The sequence below is a fragment of the Symphalangus syndactylus genome, chromosome 21 (assembly GCF_028878055.3).
Source record: "Symphalangus syndactylus isolate Jambi chromosome 21, NHGRI_mSymSyn1-v2.1_pri, whole genome shotgun sequence".
Taxonomy (NCBI): Eukaryota; Metazoa; Chordata; class Mammalia; order Primates; family Hylobatidae; genus Symphalangus; species Symphalangus syndactylus.
Window position 1 is genome coordinate 24,026,398 of NC_072443.2, and position 13,873 is coordinate 24,040,270.

Genomic DNA, 13,873 nt, shown 5'->3' on the forward strand with positions numbered 1-13,873 from the left:
AATGACATTACTTATCAACTGTCAAAGTCACACAGCGTTGGAATTGGTTTCCAGAAATGCTTAGTGGCTTGGCCGGATTCTTTCACATCTTCCTACCTAGTCTCCCTGAGGGTAGACAGCAGCATTCATAAAGCAGTTAACTAAATGTAAGACTTTTCAATACTGTGGATTTGGATTTCTCCATAAAGTCGTCTCACCTCTATGGAAATTGACCCCATAAAATTGTCCTCTTCATTGGCACCCTACCACAGCCAGCTAAAGTAACTAGTCTCCAAAACCAAAGATTATTTTGCATTTCCTTTAGGATGATGTAAGAATTTGAACCTATTGTTTACCTGAAGCAATAGCATGGCTAAAGCAGTTCATCAAGCATGTTTCTTTTTCCTATGCATGATTCAGAATTACGTTTTTATTTTTTCTCCCAGAATTAAAGAGTCCATATTCTTACAATTGAGCTCATTTCTAGATTTAATTTGTCATGTTTTAATTAATAGGCTTTGTAAACCTATCACAAATACAACCAGTACACTGAACATATTCCTCGAGAACACCCGCATACACTAAATAGATTGTAACAGGTTTCTAAATACGCTTCCCAAAAACCTTGATACTGGTAGAGATAATGCAGTGTAGTTTAAGGGATCTGCTAATCATATCCCAGCCTTTGCCTTAGGAACATGAGCTGAATACTGGCCTGGTTTGTAATTGGACTCTTATGGCCATCTGGCAGCTTCTGTGACATATTAGTGGCCTTGGCACGGTCTCTAATTGGCATGTACCAGCATCAAATTGGCATGTATCTACATCCACAAGACAGTTTAACTTTCTAAATAAAAGAAGCCATATCTCTCTTTTCTTTAGCTGTGATGCAATTGCTCTTTGCAGGTTTTTTATCTTAGAGGAAACTAAAATTTCAAGATTTCCCATGTCACTTTAATCCTGAACTTTTTAAATCTATTTCTGCAATAACTAAAAGAGAATCTTGAAACTGCTGGTCTTTGGCCCCATGTCTTGAAGAAATTATGTAGTATTACATCTTTCTGTCTGACTTCAGGCCATAGACATTCTCAATCTGCAGGCTGTCTGCAAGCTTTCATAGAAAGATTCATCTGTAATCATTTTAACAGAGCCAGTGGAGACAAGATTGCTTTAGTTAGTAGCTTATCAGTTTAAACTGCATATTCTCTGGTTGGAATGGAAAGTTAATCAAGGAAAACTCAGAATAAGTTTTCACTTACATTTTATATCTTACTTGGCAACTTGTTTGACAATGTTGCATAAAAGGTCCAGCACAGGAAACATTTTATACTCCTGCTTGTGATTAATAAATATGGAATCTGGGGCATTCTATTTTATAAATCAAGGTCTTAGTCCAAATTTCCTGTTTTTCTACATTAGAAAAAAGCCCTCAGGGTAAAAATAGCACTAAACTGGGGTACTCAGGGGTCAAGGCAACAGGCAAAACAGATTACTCTAGATACTGTGGTGCTGAGACTGTTATCAGACTAGTAGCAAAGACATTCATTTTGTAGTCATTATAGCAAAGGCATTTGATGCAGCTAGTTTATAAAAACGTAAGTTCATATATCCTACTTTGGATTTTCTATGCTTATTGAGAAGAGGAAAGGAATGGATAATACAAAACAATAAACCAGTGACTTGGAAATGTAAGCTCACACGCAGCTAGTTCATGGAAAACCCTAGGTCACTCTAGTCAAAGACTGTCTTACCACATCTTAATTTTAATCACATCGATTTCTGCTGTATTATACAAACTCAGCCACTGTCTTCAATCTCCAATACCCTGCACTTCCACACCAAGCACACATATACACTCACTCACAATTTGATCTTGTTCAAAGATTCTCCAGTCTTAAGTCATCTGCACTTTCTGACTTTCTCAAATTCTCTCAGTGCAACCGCTGCATAGTAACCTACAGTAGATCTTCCAGCATCTCTCTGTAGAATATTACCAAGACACTCTGAAGAATACATGCATGGCAGAAAGTACTTTGGGGTTCATGCCACTAATTGACACTTTATCATGAAAAGATTAAAATGTTCTCATTTGTATTTCTTAATAGCCTAGAGAATGTTTTTTGATACAACCAAAGGAAAGAAAAGAGAATGCCACCAAGACCAGGAAAAGGAGAAAGGTAATATTAATAATTTCTTACATTTGTATGGCCCCACATGGTTTCCATCACATTTTTATATATCATACTTTCGTGGGGCAACTACCGTAATCCCCATTTAAGAGATGCAGACATTGTAAGATTCCTTGAGGTTTAGTGACTTTCCTAAGGTCACTACTAATAAGTGTTTCTGTTGGAGCTAAGAATAAATTCTTCTGACTCCTATTTCAGTCCTGTGGAGTGCCAAATGTATTTGTTACACACCCTTTGTTTTCAGTGTGGTCAGATGTCAGACATAGATTTCTAATCCTAGAAAGAGTCCAGAGCTATCCTCCCCCAGTCCTTCTGGCTCTGTCCATGAAAAGAAATATACCAACCTCCTTTTTCTATTCATTCCAGATTTTAAGACCTTATACCTTAAAGTATGAATAAAAAGAAAATAATAAGCAGATGAAGGTAGTATGAGGCACTTCTGACTAATTTGGAACCATAAATTATGTCAAAAAAGCTCTCCCACCTTGCATTTTGATATTTGCTGGTGAGCATAGGAAAGACTGTTTCTCGTATACAAACTTTTTTATGGCTCAGTCTTGGAGAAAGTATGGTTAGCTATGACCTCCCACAGTTGTGAAAACAGCAGTGTAATTCTCTCCCTGCCAAGAGGGGTCTACTGCTGAAGTCAGCCGAGGAAATACGATTGGGATTAGAGGAAAGAAGATGGACTGAAACCAATTACTTAACAGCAAGCTTTTAGAAAACTGAGAGTGTGTGTGCATATGTTTTCTTTTCTTACAAATGGCCAAATAGGAAAATGGGAGATGCCAAATTGGCTGAGGTTTGGCAAGTCCTTAAAGAAGTGACTTTAACTTCTCTTTGATAATTTGTACACTAATGGCCTTCTGGAGTGTTAAGTTCTTGGTGGCTCAAGGTCAAAACTCTAGCTAGATAGTTTGGTCTTGACTGAGGTCACGCTAAATTGTGCCCACTGATGACATATTTTTAAAAGTTAATTCCTTTGACAGAGCCTTGACCATTCTTGGCAAGTGTATAGAAATGAGGATATTGTAGAAGGAGGGGGAAAAGCTGGGGTCAGGGGTGGGGAATGCTCCTTCTGGATCTTTGGTGGAACATTAGAAGGAAGTGAGAAGGGAAGCTTATGATGGAAATAAATGAATGATTGTGGGTTTCTACTACACTGCAGCATTCAATACATGCTACACAAATGAGTCTAAATCAAAACTGATGTTGGAAAGTATTTCCTGTAATATTTTTTCTACTTTCCATAGGGCCACTTTAATACCATCAGTTATCCAAGACCTGAGAATCGAGGGTGTTAAGTCCCCTTCTCAGTAGGCTCCTATGCTCAGATTCCTACTGCAGGTTTTACACTAATGACAGAAATCCAAACTAAGACTCAGCACCTCAAAAACCAGGTTGGGCAAGAAATTCTCAAAATTCTAATCCTACAGGAATATAAATTATCTAGGGCTGAAAGAGAGCTTTCCATAGCAATGAGATTTCTTTACTTTTGACAGAAAATAATACCCCAGTATGCAGACGCCTGCAAAAATTTAGTTCTCTTGGAAGTCATAGATCAAGAGTTACCGGGAGCCTTCTAGATCATTTTTTCATTTTTCAAAGCAATAGTTATGTCCAAGAAGTATTTAGTGAATTTTCTCAAATGTGTTTATTAAAACCCACATTCACACTTGGCTAACACCAAAAGCTATGTGCCGTTTAAATGCCAGGGGAACTAACCTATTCCAACCAAATGCCATTTTAAAATATGTCTTCCCATTTTTCTTCCTTCTCATATCTTAGAAGAAAATTACTGATGTTCTTGCGAAATCAGAACCAAAACCAGGGTTACCTGAAGACCTACAGAAGCTGATGAAGGACTATTATAGCAGCAGACGCTCGGTGATTGAATTAGAAGAACTGAACCTGCCAGGTATAGCCAAGCTTCAATTTTCCTAATGACAAGGAGCAAAACATAACTATCTGTTATGGTTAGGTGTCTCAGGCAGTCAATTAACACATTTTCCAGCAGTCGTAGTGGCTCATGCCTATAATCCCAGCACTTTGGGAGGCTGAGGCTAGAGGATCGCTTGAGACCAGGTGTTTGAAACCAGCCTGGGCAATATAGTGAGACCTCATCGCTATTAAAAATAATAATAATAATAATAATAATAATTGTTTAAAGAGACATACTTTCAGGCTGGGCACAGTGGCTCACGCCTATAATCCCAGCACTCTGGGAGGCTAAAGCAGGTGGATCACTTGAGGTCAAGAGTTCGAGACCAGCCTGGCCAACATAGTGAAACCCCATCTCTACTAAAAATACAAAAATTAGCTGGGCGTGGTAGCACACGCCTGTAAATCCAACCTACTTGGGAGGCTGAGGCAGAAGAATCACTTGAATCTGGGAGGCCGAGGTTACAGTGAGCCAAGATCACACCATTGCACTCCAGCCTGGGGGACAGAGCGAGACTCCATCTCAAAGAAAAAAAAAGAAACATAATACTTCTTTTCCTCAATCTAATAGTTTTAACTGATAGATTATATCAAATCGTTTTAACTGATAGATTATATCCTTACTGGATGCTAAACAGTATTTGTCAAATCTAATACTAAGATTTGTGATTGTATTTTTTTATTCAAAAGGCTAATTGTTGGGTGTGCATTTTTTTAACAGACTATTCAACGAGTAGGAATTCATCATGAGGACAGAAGTTAAAGTACACATTTAAAAGTATAGATGTGAAACACTGATTTACTCAACTATTATAGACAAGAACTTTAGCCTTAATAAGCAATTTAGTTTTGTTGTTGCTCTTATCATGGATTTCTAGTCATGGTTTTTAGACTCTTTGTAGGCCAGACTCTTTTAAGCAAACTATCAAAAGGTAGGAACAAAATTCTGCATATTTTGCGAGGCTGACACTTTGCCTCCAGGGATTCTTAAGCCTACTAGAATTTTAGATCCTCTGCCTTAGTGTATTTATAATTAAGCTAAAAGATATTACAAAATTTAAACAGCTAATTTTTAAAAAATATTTATGTATTTATTTTAGAGACAATGTCTTGTTATGTCGCCCAGGCTGGAGTGCAGTGGCACCATCGTAGTTCACTGCAGCCTCGAACTCCTGGGCTTAAGTGGATCCTCTCACCTCAGCTTCCCGAGTAGCTGGGAAGATAGCCATGTGCCACCACACCCAGGTGAAACAACTAATTTTAATTAATTTCAAAATTATGATGCATCCTTTAACTCTTTCAGGCAGGGATGGGAGGAAATAGATGTTGTCATAAAATCAAACCATAAAAGTTTGGGTACAACTGCTTCAGATGAACTATTTTTAGACTACTAGGCGTATCTAATATTGCTTTTGGAAAAAGTAGAGGGTGGCTTAATTTCTGTTTTCCATTACAACTTTATGCTTTCTAGAAGCTTGAGAAGCTGAAAAACAATCTGTTCCCTGAATTTTTATAATTCTTTTGTGATATCCTTTTTTAAAAACATACATTGGGTTTGGAGACATGAGTGCCCTGTCTGTTTTCCAAGGAGATTACCCTTCAGGGAATTGAGGGAGTGCATTTGCACATGAGCAGGATCTGGACTTTTAGACTTACTAAGCCCAGACAGTTCCAGTAGCAGTTAGAATCCACTCTTCCCAGCACACCACGGCCTCTGCTGTGAAAGCTATGGCCCTGACTGCACTATCACAGGAACTATTCTAACAAAACCATTTTTGAAGCTTTAAATGAAGTTTGATTTTTACTGTGACTCAATGGTCAGTTTTCCATTCTAGTTCTTTCTTAGAGCAACTTGAACTTAGGAACGATTTGTGAACAATGGGACCACTGCTGTTCTGTAACCTCATGGAACATCATAAACCTTGCTCCTCTCTGGAGTTATAGAGAGAGTCAAAGCTCAGAAGAAACTTTTAAGGAGTCATTTGAGTTTCATAGTGAATTTGTTTGATATTATTGTTTTGTTAGAGTTCAGTAATATAGTCAGGCAAGAATGTGTGGTCATGGTTTGGGGAGGAAGGAAAATATGTTTGAAATAATGTTATAATCAAAAAGGACGGGTTTTTATTTTTAGTTAAAAAAAATTAGGCCATTTAAGATACAATAAACTGAGACATCAGAGGAAGGTTTGAGAGAACAGGCCCTGGTCACTACACTGATGAGACCAAGGACAGAGAGGAGATCTAAGCTAGATCTGGGGAAGGAGATACAGTGGGTTATTTGGAATAGGCTCAAGGAGGGACATAAATCCCCTTATATACACATATAAGGTAGATATAAAGAATAACATATTGTTCCTATTTAGTTTGTCGAGCTTCTAACTTGGTTTTGATTTGAGGTTGCTTGTGTCTGTAGGGCAGGAACATGTCTTTTCAATTAATATTGTGCACTGTACATTGTTAATGTCATACACATGGGTACTTAATTAGGAGTTCAAGGCTGGAGTCACCTGGAGCTAATTAACATCTCTGCTGTCTCCTGAGAGCTGCAGTGCGATTTAGATTAGTGATTCCTAAATGCCTATAGGCTAGTTGCAACTGAATCACCCAGGAACTTCTTAAAAATCAGATTCCCAGGCCCACCCCCAAGAGATTCTAATTCACTATGCAAAAGAGACTCCATCCCAGGAGTCTGTATCTTCAGTTCTCCAGGTGAGTCTGGTGATATCCAGGCTTGGGACATTATAAAGACCACCAAAGGCTCCACAACAATATAGGAGAAAACAGCTTTGAATTACTCACTTAATGAGTTATATGTGCTGGGTCACAACATAAATTTCATTTTGGTCAGTCCAGCCCCGGTTTTATTTTAATGTGTTATATTGTTTTTTATTGTATTGTTATGTTGTGTTATACTTTGAGACATTATTCCCATTCTTCCCTAATCCAAACTCTATTTTCATATGATAGGAATTTTAAAAAATATATATATATTCTTATAAAATATGTCATCCTGTGTATGTATATACATATTAAAATGTATCTCAAATGGCTTTGTGCTGATGCTTTCATTCTGTTTCTTTCTTCACTTGACACTTTTTCCATATATGACTAAGTAGTTTTATGCATATCTAGTTCATTGCTTCTACATGCAACATAACATTCCAGCATTTCCATCTACCACATACACTCATCCATTGTCCCAGATATGGACACCTAGGCGGCTTCAAGCACCCTGGCATCACAGATAATGTCAGGATGAATATCCTTGTGTTTGTACCTTAATAGACCACGCAAGAATTTCTATTATTTACCTTGAATTGAAATGATAGAATTATAGGGTATATACATATTAATATTATTACTTTCCAGAATATCTATACCAGTTTATACTTCCACTTACAGTTCACAAGAGTTTCCATCAACTTGCATTCTCAACAACACTTGGTATTACACATCTTGCTAATAGTTGCCATTCTAATGAGTGTTTAAAGTAGGATCTCATTATATTAACTTGCACTTCTCTGATAACTAGTGGGTTTCAACATGTTTACATAGATTTGTTAGCCACTTCATTTTGCATTTGTGTAGTCCCTATTTTATGGATTTGGAAAATAAAGGTGCTTCATTAATCTGCTGAGTGATGTAAGAAGCTCCTATTTCACTGCTCTAAGAAATTATGGGCGGCTCCGTGACAGGTTAAAAGTTTACTTGTTGCTGCTGCTGTTATTTTAAATATAGGCAATACTTTAAGATATAAAATGGGCCCCCAATTCACTAATATTTTACAACCTTATACATCACTCATAACTCACGTATAATCTATTTTGATTGTGTGTGTGTTTACAAAATTCTCTGTAAAGCATGTTTGTTATATTTCTAGACTCCTGTTTCCTCAAGGCCAATGATTTGACTCACAGTCTTTCCTCATACCTAAAAGAAAGTAAGTAAACTCTGATTTTAATCTATTTAAACTCATTCTTATTTTGCTCTGGCTTTGGGAATTTAGGTTTTGGTCTCTTTTTTTTTTTTATATAACACATTAGGCCATTATTGTTCTAGGAATCCAGAGAATGGTGTTCTAGTCCCAGGTCCCCCACCAATTTGCTGTTTGACCTGAGACAAGTCACTGAGTGCTGCCCTGGACTTAATTTCTTATCTGAAAAATAAGGAAGATGGACTATGTGATATGTTTTCCATCTGTGAGATTCTGAAATTCTGTTTGCATGTTTAGAACTCAGACCATGGCTATTGTGAAGTCGATCTAATTTTATCTTTTCTTTTTTTTTTTTTTTTTTTGAGACAGAGTCTCGCTCTGTTGCCCAGCCTGGAGTGCAGTGGCGCAATCTCGGCTCACTGCAAGCTCCGCCTCCCGGGTTCACGCCATTCTCCTGCCTCAGCCTCTCTGAGTAGCTGGGACTACAGGCGCCTGCCACCACGCCCGGCTAATTTTTTTTTTTTTGTATTTTTAGTAGAGACGGGGTTTCATCATGGTCTCGATCTCCTGACCTCGTGATCCGCCCGCCTCGGCCTCCCAAAGTGCTGGGATTACAAGCGTGAGCCACCGCGCCCGGCTAATTTTATCTTTTCAAAATGTATTTTTTGGGAGGCTGGAGAGGGACAGGGTCTCACTCTGTCTCCCAGGCTGGAGTGCAGTGGGTCTGGTCACAGCTCAGTGGAGCCTCAACCTCCTGGGCTTTAGCGATCCTCCTGTCTCAGCCTCCTAAGTAGCTGGGACTATAGTTGTGTGCCATCACTAGCAGCTAATTTTTTTTTTATTATTATTTTTGGTAGAGACAGGGTCTTCCTATGTTGCCCAGGCTGGTCTCAAACTCCTGGGCTCAAGAGATCCTCCCCACTCAGCCTCCCAAAGTGCTGAGATTACAGGCATGAGCTACTGTGTCTGGCCCTTCAATATGTATTATATGTAGCCAGCAATAGTTAAATTATTCATATCAACTGGTCATTTATTTATGGCCAGCAATGAAATAGTTTAGATATAGAGAGTTTCCATTCTTCTTTCAAACTACAAGCAATTCTGAGGGCACTCAACTTGAGTTCATAAACCTTTCTCAGCTCAAATTCAGAAAATGTAAATCTAGGTAATAATAGAATCAACCTCACTGGATTATGAGAACTAAAAAGGAAATGTATGTAAAGTGCTTAGCACCGTGTCAGTATTTAGTAAATGTTTGCTGTTTTTAAATGTTTGTTCCATTTTATATCTTATGTTGAATGTCCCTTTAAAATTTAATATGATTGAATCAGAATTCGTTTCCTATTTATCAACATTGTCTTCAAGTATCAAACCTAAATTAACATATCAAAAATGTAATATTCCAAAATTTTTTACTTAATTTTAAAATGAGTCACATTTAGGGACTTGGTATATTTGTTTTGTGTTACAAATTAATGATACTTCATTTTAATCTAATATTTACAATAACCAGAAAATTGAATTATAATTGTAATTATAATGAACCATGCTTACTATATTTTATTTTGCTTAAATACTCAACAAAGAAGAAATACTCAACTTGGGAGGTGGGCCCTGTTTTGCCATATTTCAAATAATTGTTTTCTGGTCTTTTTTCCAGTTTGTCCTAAGTGGGTAAAACTTAGAAAGAACCATAGTGAGAAGAAATCGGTCCTGATGCTGATCATCTGCAGCTCGGCCATCCGAGCCCTGGAGCTCATTAGGTTGGAAGGTTTACCTATTCCATATCATAAATGTTTTCTGAATAACTGATATATGCCAAGCTATTATGCTCTATGTGCTGGAGATGTAGCAATGAACAAAACAAGAGTTCCTGCCCTCATGCAATTTATATTTCGGGGGGGAGATAGATAATAACAAATGAAGATACATTATAACGTCAGGTACATTGATAAGTTATATAAGAAAAAATAAAGCATGGCAAAGGGATATAAGTAGATCAGGACTACTTTTAAAAGGGTGGTCACAGAAAGCTTCTCTAAGGAGATGACAGTTTGATCAGAGACTTGAACAAGGTGAAGAAGAAAGCCCAGCAGCTATCTGGAAGAAAAGCATTCCAGGCAGAGGGGAGAGTAAGCACAAAAGACCCCAAGATAGGATGCCATTATAGGATTTTGAGGAGTTACTTGATGTGAATCATCATTTTAAAGATTCACTTTGGCTGCTGTGTGGAGAGCACACATTATAGAGAGCAAAGGTAAAAGCAAGATCATACCCCAAACAACCAGTTAGAAGAAAAGATCTGACTTAAAATAGTAACAAGAAAAGACAGAAGCCAGGCACAGCAGCTCGTGCCTATAATCCTATCACTTTGGGAGGCTGAGGTGGGAGGACTCCTTGAGCCCTGGAGTTTGAGACCAGCCTGGGCAACACAGTAAGACCCCATCTCCATTATAAATTTAAAAAAAAAAAAAAAGAAAAGATAGAATACCACAGAATACACTTACCAAAACTTATGTACAGACAACATCATCTAAGGGATGCAGAAAACTTGAACAAACAAAAATGTATATACCATATTCTTGAATAGGAAAACTCAATATCGTAAGGATGTCTGTTTTACTTAGGGTAGCCTTCAGATTTTACACATTCCCAGTAAAACTCCAGTAGAATTGTGTTGTTTTTTTTTTTTTTAACTGGATAAACTAGTTCTGAATTCTTATGGGATAATATACAACTAAAAATAGGCAAAGAAATTCTGAAAAAGAATACGAATCAGAGGATTATATCCCTAGAGATTACAAATTATATATGCATATGTATACACACACACACTCTGAGGTCTCAATAAAATAATTAACAGTATGGAACTGGCACATGCATGACAGATCAGATGAGTGGAACAGAATTGAAAGTTCAGAAACAGACCCAAATGCGTATGAAAATGTAGCATATGCCTAAGGTGACAAATCAGAAATCAGTAGGGAAAGATGGATTGTTTAATAAATGGTGTTGGAACAACTGAGTAGCCATCTGGAAAAATAAAGTTGGATTCATATCTCACCTATAACAAGATAAATTCCAAATGGAACAAAAATTTAAAGGTAAAGATTATGTTTTAAAGATAATTTGTCAGTGCTTTACTAAGTGCTTTCACATACGTTTTCATTTACTGTAGTTTTTGTAGAATAAACAAAAAGGCTTCCACTGGTCAGTGGTAACATTCAGCTTTCAGAGAAGAGCCGTGAGAGTCAGATGGGATTTGCTAGGACCAGCTCTCTCTGAGAGCCTGGCTCTGGGCCAGGCTTTGACAGGAGACAAAACAAAGGAAAATCCAAGTCATGAAGAAAGAGGACTTGGTCAAATAGACTAAGGTGCACATCTAGACACTCAATAGTTATTTACATCTGTTTTTTCTAAATGAGCTAATCTAATCATGAATTTAGAAAAGTAGTTGTTAAACTGTAATAGTCCTTCAAACCTTCCTTTCTCCACTGAAGTGGAGACACACATTAAATTGTATCACATTATGCACACACATTAAATTGTAGCATATAATCTCCCAGTGAAACACTTGTGTTTCTTTCCATTTTTTATGCTCTAAACATAATTATCTTGAAGATTCCAACTGCTTCCGGGCAGCTGTACTTGCCGGTCCTGAAATCATGGGAATTCACATTGACTTTTCAGTGCTTTAAAAACTACCTCATTTCAGATTCAGATGCTAAGGGCAAAGAGTTTGGCCTGGAGGTGGACTCTTAAAATAAAGCTATCAAATTGATTTGAGCTTTTATTATGCATAAATTCCTTACTGAGGGCATAAAAGTACTGTGTTGTCACACTTCATTTACCAATTCGCAGTATTTTTTTGTATCCCCAGTAATACTATGATCCATTTCAAGGTTAGGTGATTTGCAAAAGGTGATTTCTGAGTAGGCACAACAAGCCCTATTCATGAAGACTAATATTTAATAATTCTAACTTTTGTAAGAACATCTGTTCTATTGAGAACCATGACTTATTTTAAATTATCTTCCTGGTTAACCTTGCCATGGAGAAAGCTTATGTGTAAGTAAAAACTTGAGGCAACAGAACTTGTATAGCATGATTCACTATTTTGCAAACTCATATGTTTTTACTGGTCAATATTTCTCAAAATATAATAATGATATATGAAGGAAAGTAGTAAACCCATGTTAGATCTATCCTCAAATATAGATGATATATAGAAATGCATTCAACAAATGAGAAACAGGTTGTGAAAATAGAAGCAAGGAAAAAATAAAGAACAGAAAATTAGGTGAAGCCAGCTAGAAATGGTGCTGAAAATCATGTCCATAAATCCCTGTACAGTTGCAAAGGTAGCCCCAACAGGGGGCCTGCACTTTCCAACAGCCAGGATCTGTTGGGAAACATTATCAGTTGCCAGATTTATGACATTCTGTGGGTTTCAGAAGAAAAAAAAAGTTCCCTGAAAAATACAGTTTTCCCCTCTGTGACATAGAGACAGCAGCATTCTCAGTATCATCTGTACAACAAAAACCGTGGACAGATAATGTTATGTGGCTGTTTATAGAGCAGCTGTTGGTGCCAGCTGAGGACCTGATGCCAAAGTAGAGGTAGAAAGGCAGGCACGGCAGGTGCACCAGCATCGTCTCCACCCTCAGAGCTGGTGGTCTGGATTGATGTAGGTAGATCTAGCTTCTTGACTACCTAGAAACTAAATGGACTGCCTGTCCTACTGGGTTAAGCCAGAGACTGTAAAGTGACAACGCAAAGGCTAAGTTTACCCCACAAGTATTTGGCACCTAAAAATTTTTTGAATGACTTGCCCATATTTAAAATCAGATCGCACATATAAAAATCTAGATTTCTGGCTTCTCTAAAAATCAGAGGATCTTAGGCCTGTAATCTCACATCATCATAACTGGCAAAGCTGAGCACTAGTTGAGCCCTTTACGGGGGACATCACTCTCGAGTGCCCCTCAGTCCCCACCCCTGCCTCCCAGATCGCCTCATTTACAATAACCCCCTGCCCTCATAGCTTTAATTCAGCCAGTCCTTTGTGTCAGTGGTTTCTTCTTTCTTTTTTTCCTTCCTTCTTTGCTTCCTCTTTCCCTTCCTTCCTTCTTTTCCTTCTTTTTGGCCAAAGCTCCATTTCCACCTATAAAATTTTATAGAGAAGCTTAGTCTACAAAGTAGATAAGAAAGGACAGCTCTGATAGAAGGATAGAGGCCCTCCCTCTTCCCCCTTTCAGGCTCATCCCCTGGCTTCCCTCTTGGCCACCACAGGCAGACCTTTGTAAATGCCCTTGGCTCCACAGAGAACGGGCTGACATCACCGCTCTAAGATATCTCTTGCAACCAAATTTTGTATGAGAACTGTGCTGCATAGTTGGAAGATGAATTTTCTGCCAGGGACCTGAAATACAGGAATTCTGTATTACAAGTGAAAGACAGATCATGTGTTTCTATAATCAAGGAAGCCTAAGTAAGGTTGACCTTGTGTATGGCAGTGTGCAGCCGACCGAGACATGTGCCTGAATAAAAGGCCACCCCACTCTCATTGCAAAGATTGGCTAACCTGCAAATCTCAGAATTTGTGTGTACGTATGCACATATATGCACACATATGCACACATCCCTTGAATAAAGCAAGACATAATACTTAAGTAGTCATCGTGGCCTAGAATGAGTTGGTTTTCTTAAGCATTCACCTACTTCTTTTCATTAGGTCGATGACAGCATTCAGAGGAGACAGCAAAGTTATCAAATTATTTGCAAAGCACATAAAGGTAAGCAAGGGCCTGTTTGATCCCTAAAGGCCTCTC

General features: G+C 37.9%; 1 protein-coding gene and 1 long non-coding RNA gene across 15 annotated transcripts in view; one reads left to right on the top strand and one right to left on the bottom strand.

Annotated features, from left to right (window-relative positions):
• CMSS1 (cms1 ribosomal small subunit homolog) overlaps positions 1-13,873 on the top strand; it is a 368,700-nt gene that overhangs the window by 347,850 nt on the left and 6,977 nt on the right. For all 9 annotated transcript variants that reach the window (XM_055259951.2, XM_055259953.2, XM_055259954.2 and 6 more), the window contains 5 exons: positions 2,085-2,156; positions 3,957-4,086; positions 7,989-8,048; positions 9,703-9,805; positions 13,777-13,837. In XM_055259951.2, the coding sequence (XP_055115926.2) occupies positions 2,085-2,156; positions 3,957-4,086; positions 7,989-8,048; positions 9,703-9,805; positions 13,777-13,837 (426 nt within the window). The remainder of the gene's footprint in view (positions 1-2,084; positions 2,157-3,956; positions 4,087-7,988; positions 8,049-9,702; positions 9,806-13,776; positions 13,838-13,873) is intronic.
• Positions 1-13,873, bottom strand: part of LOC129471429 (uncharacterized) — a 150,078-nt gene that overhangs the window by 41,796 nt on the left and 94,409 nt on the right. The window lies entirely within an intron of this gene.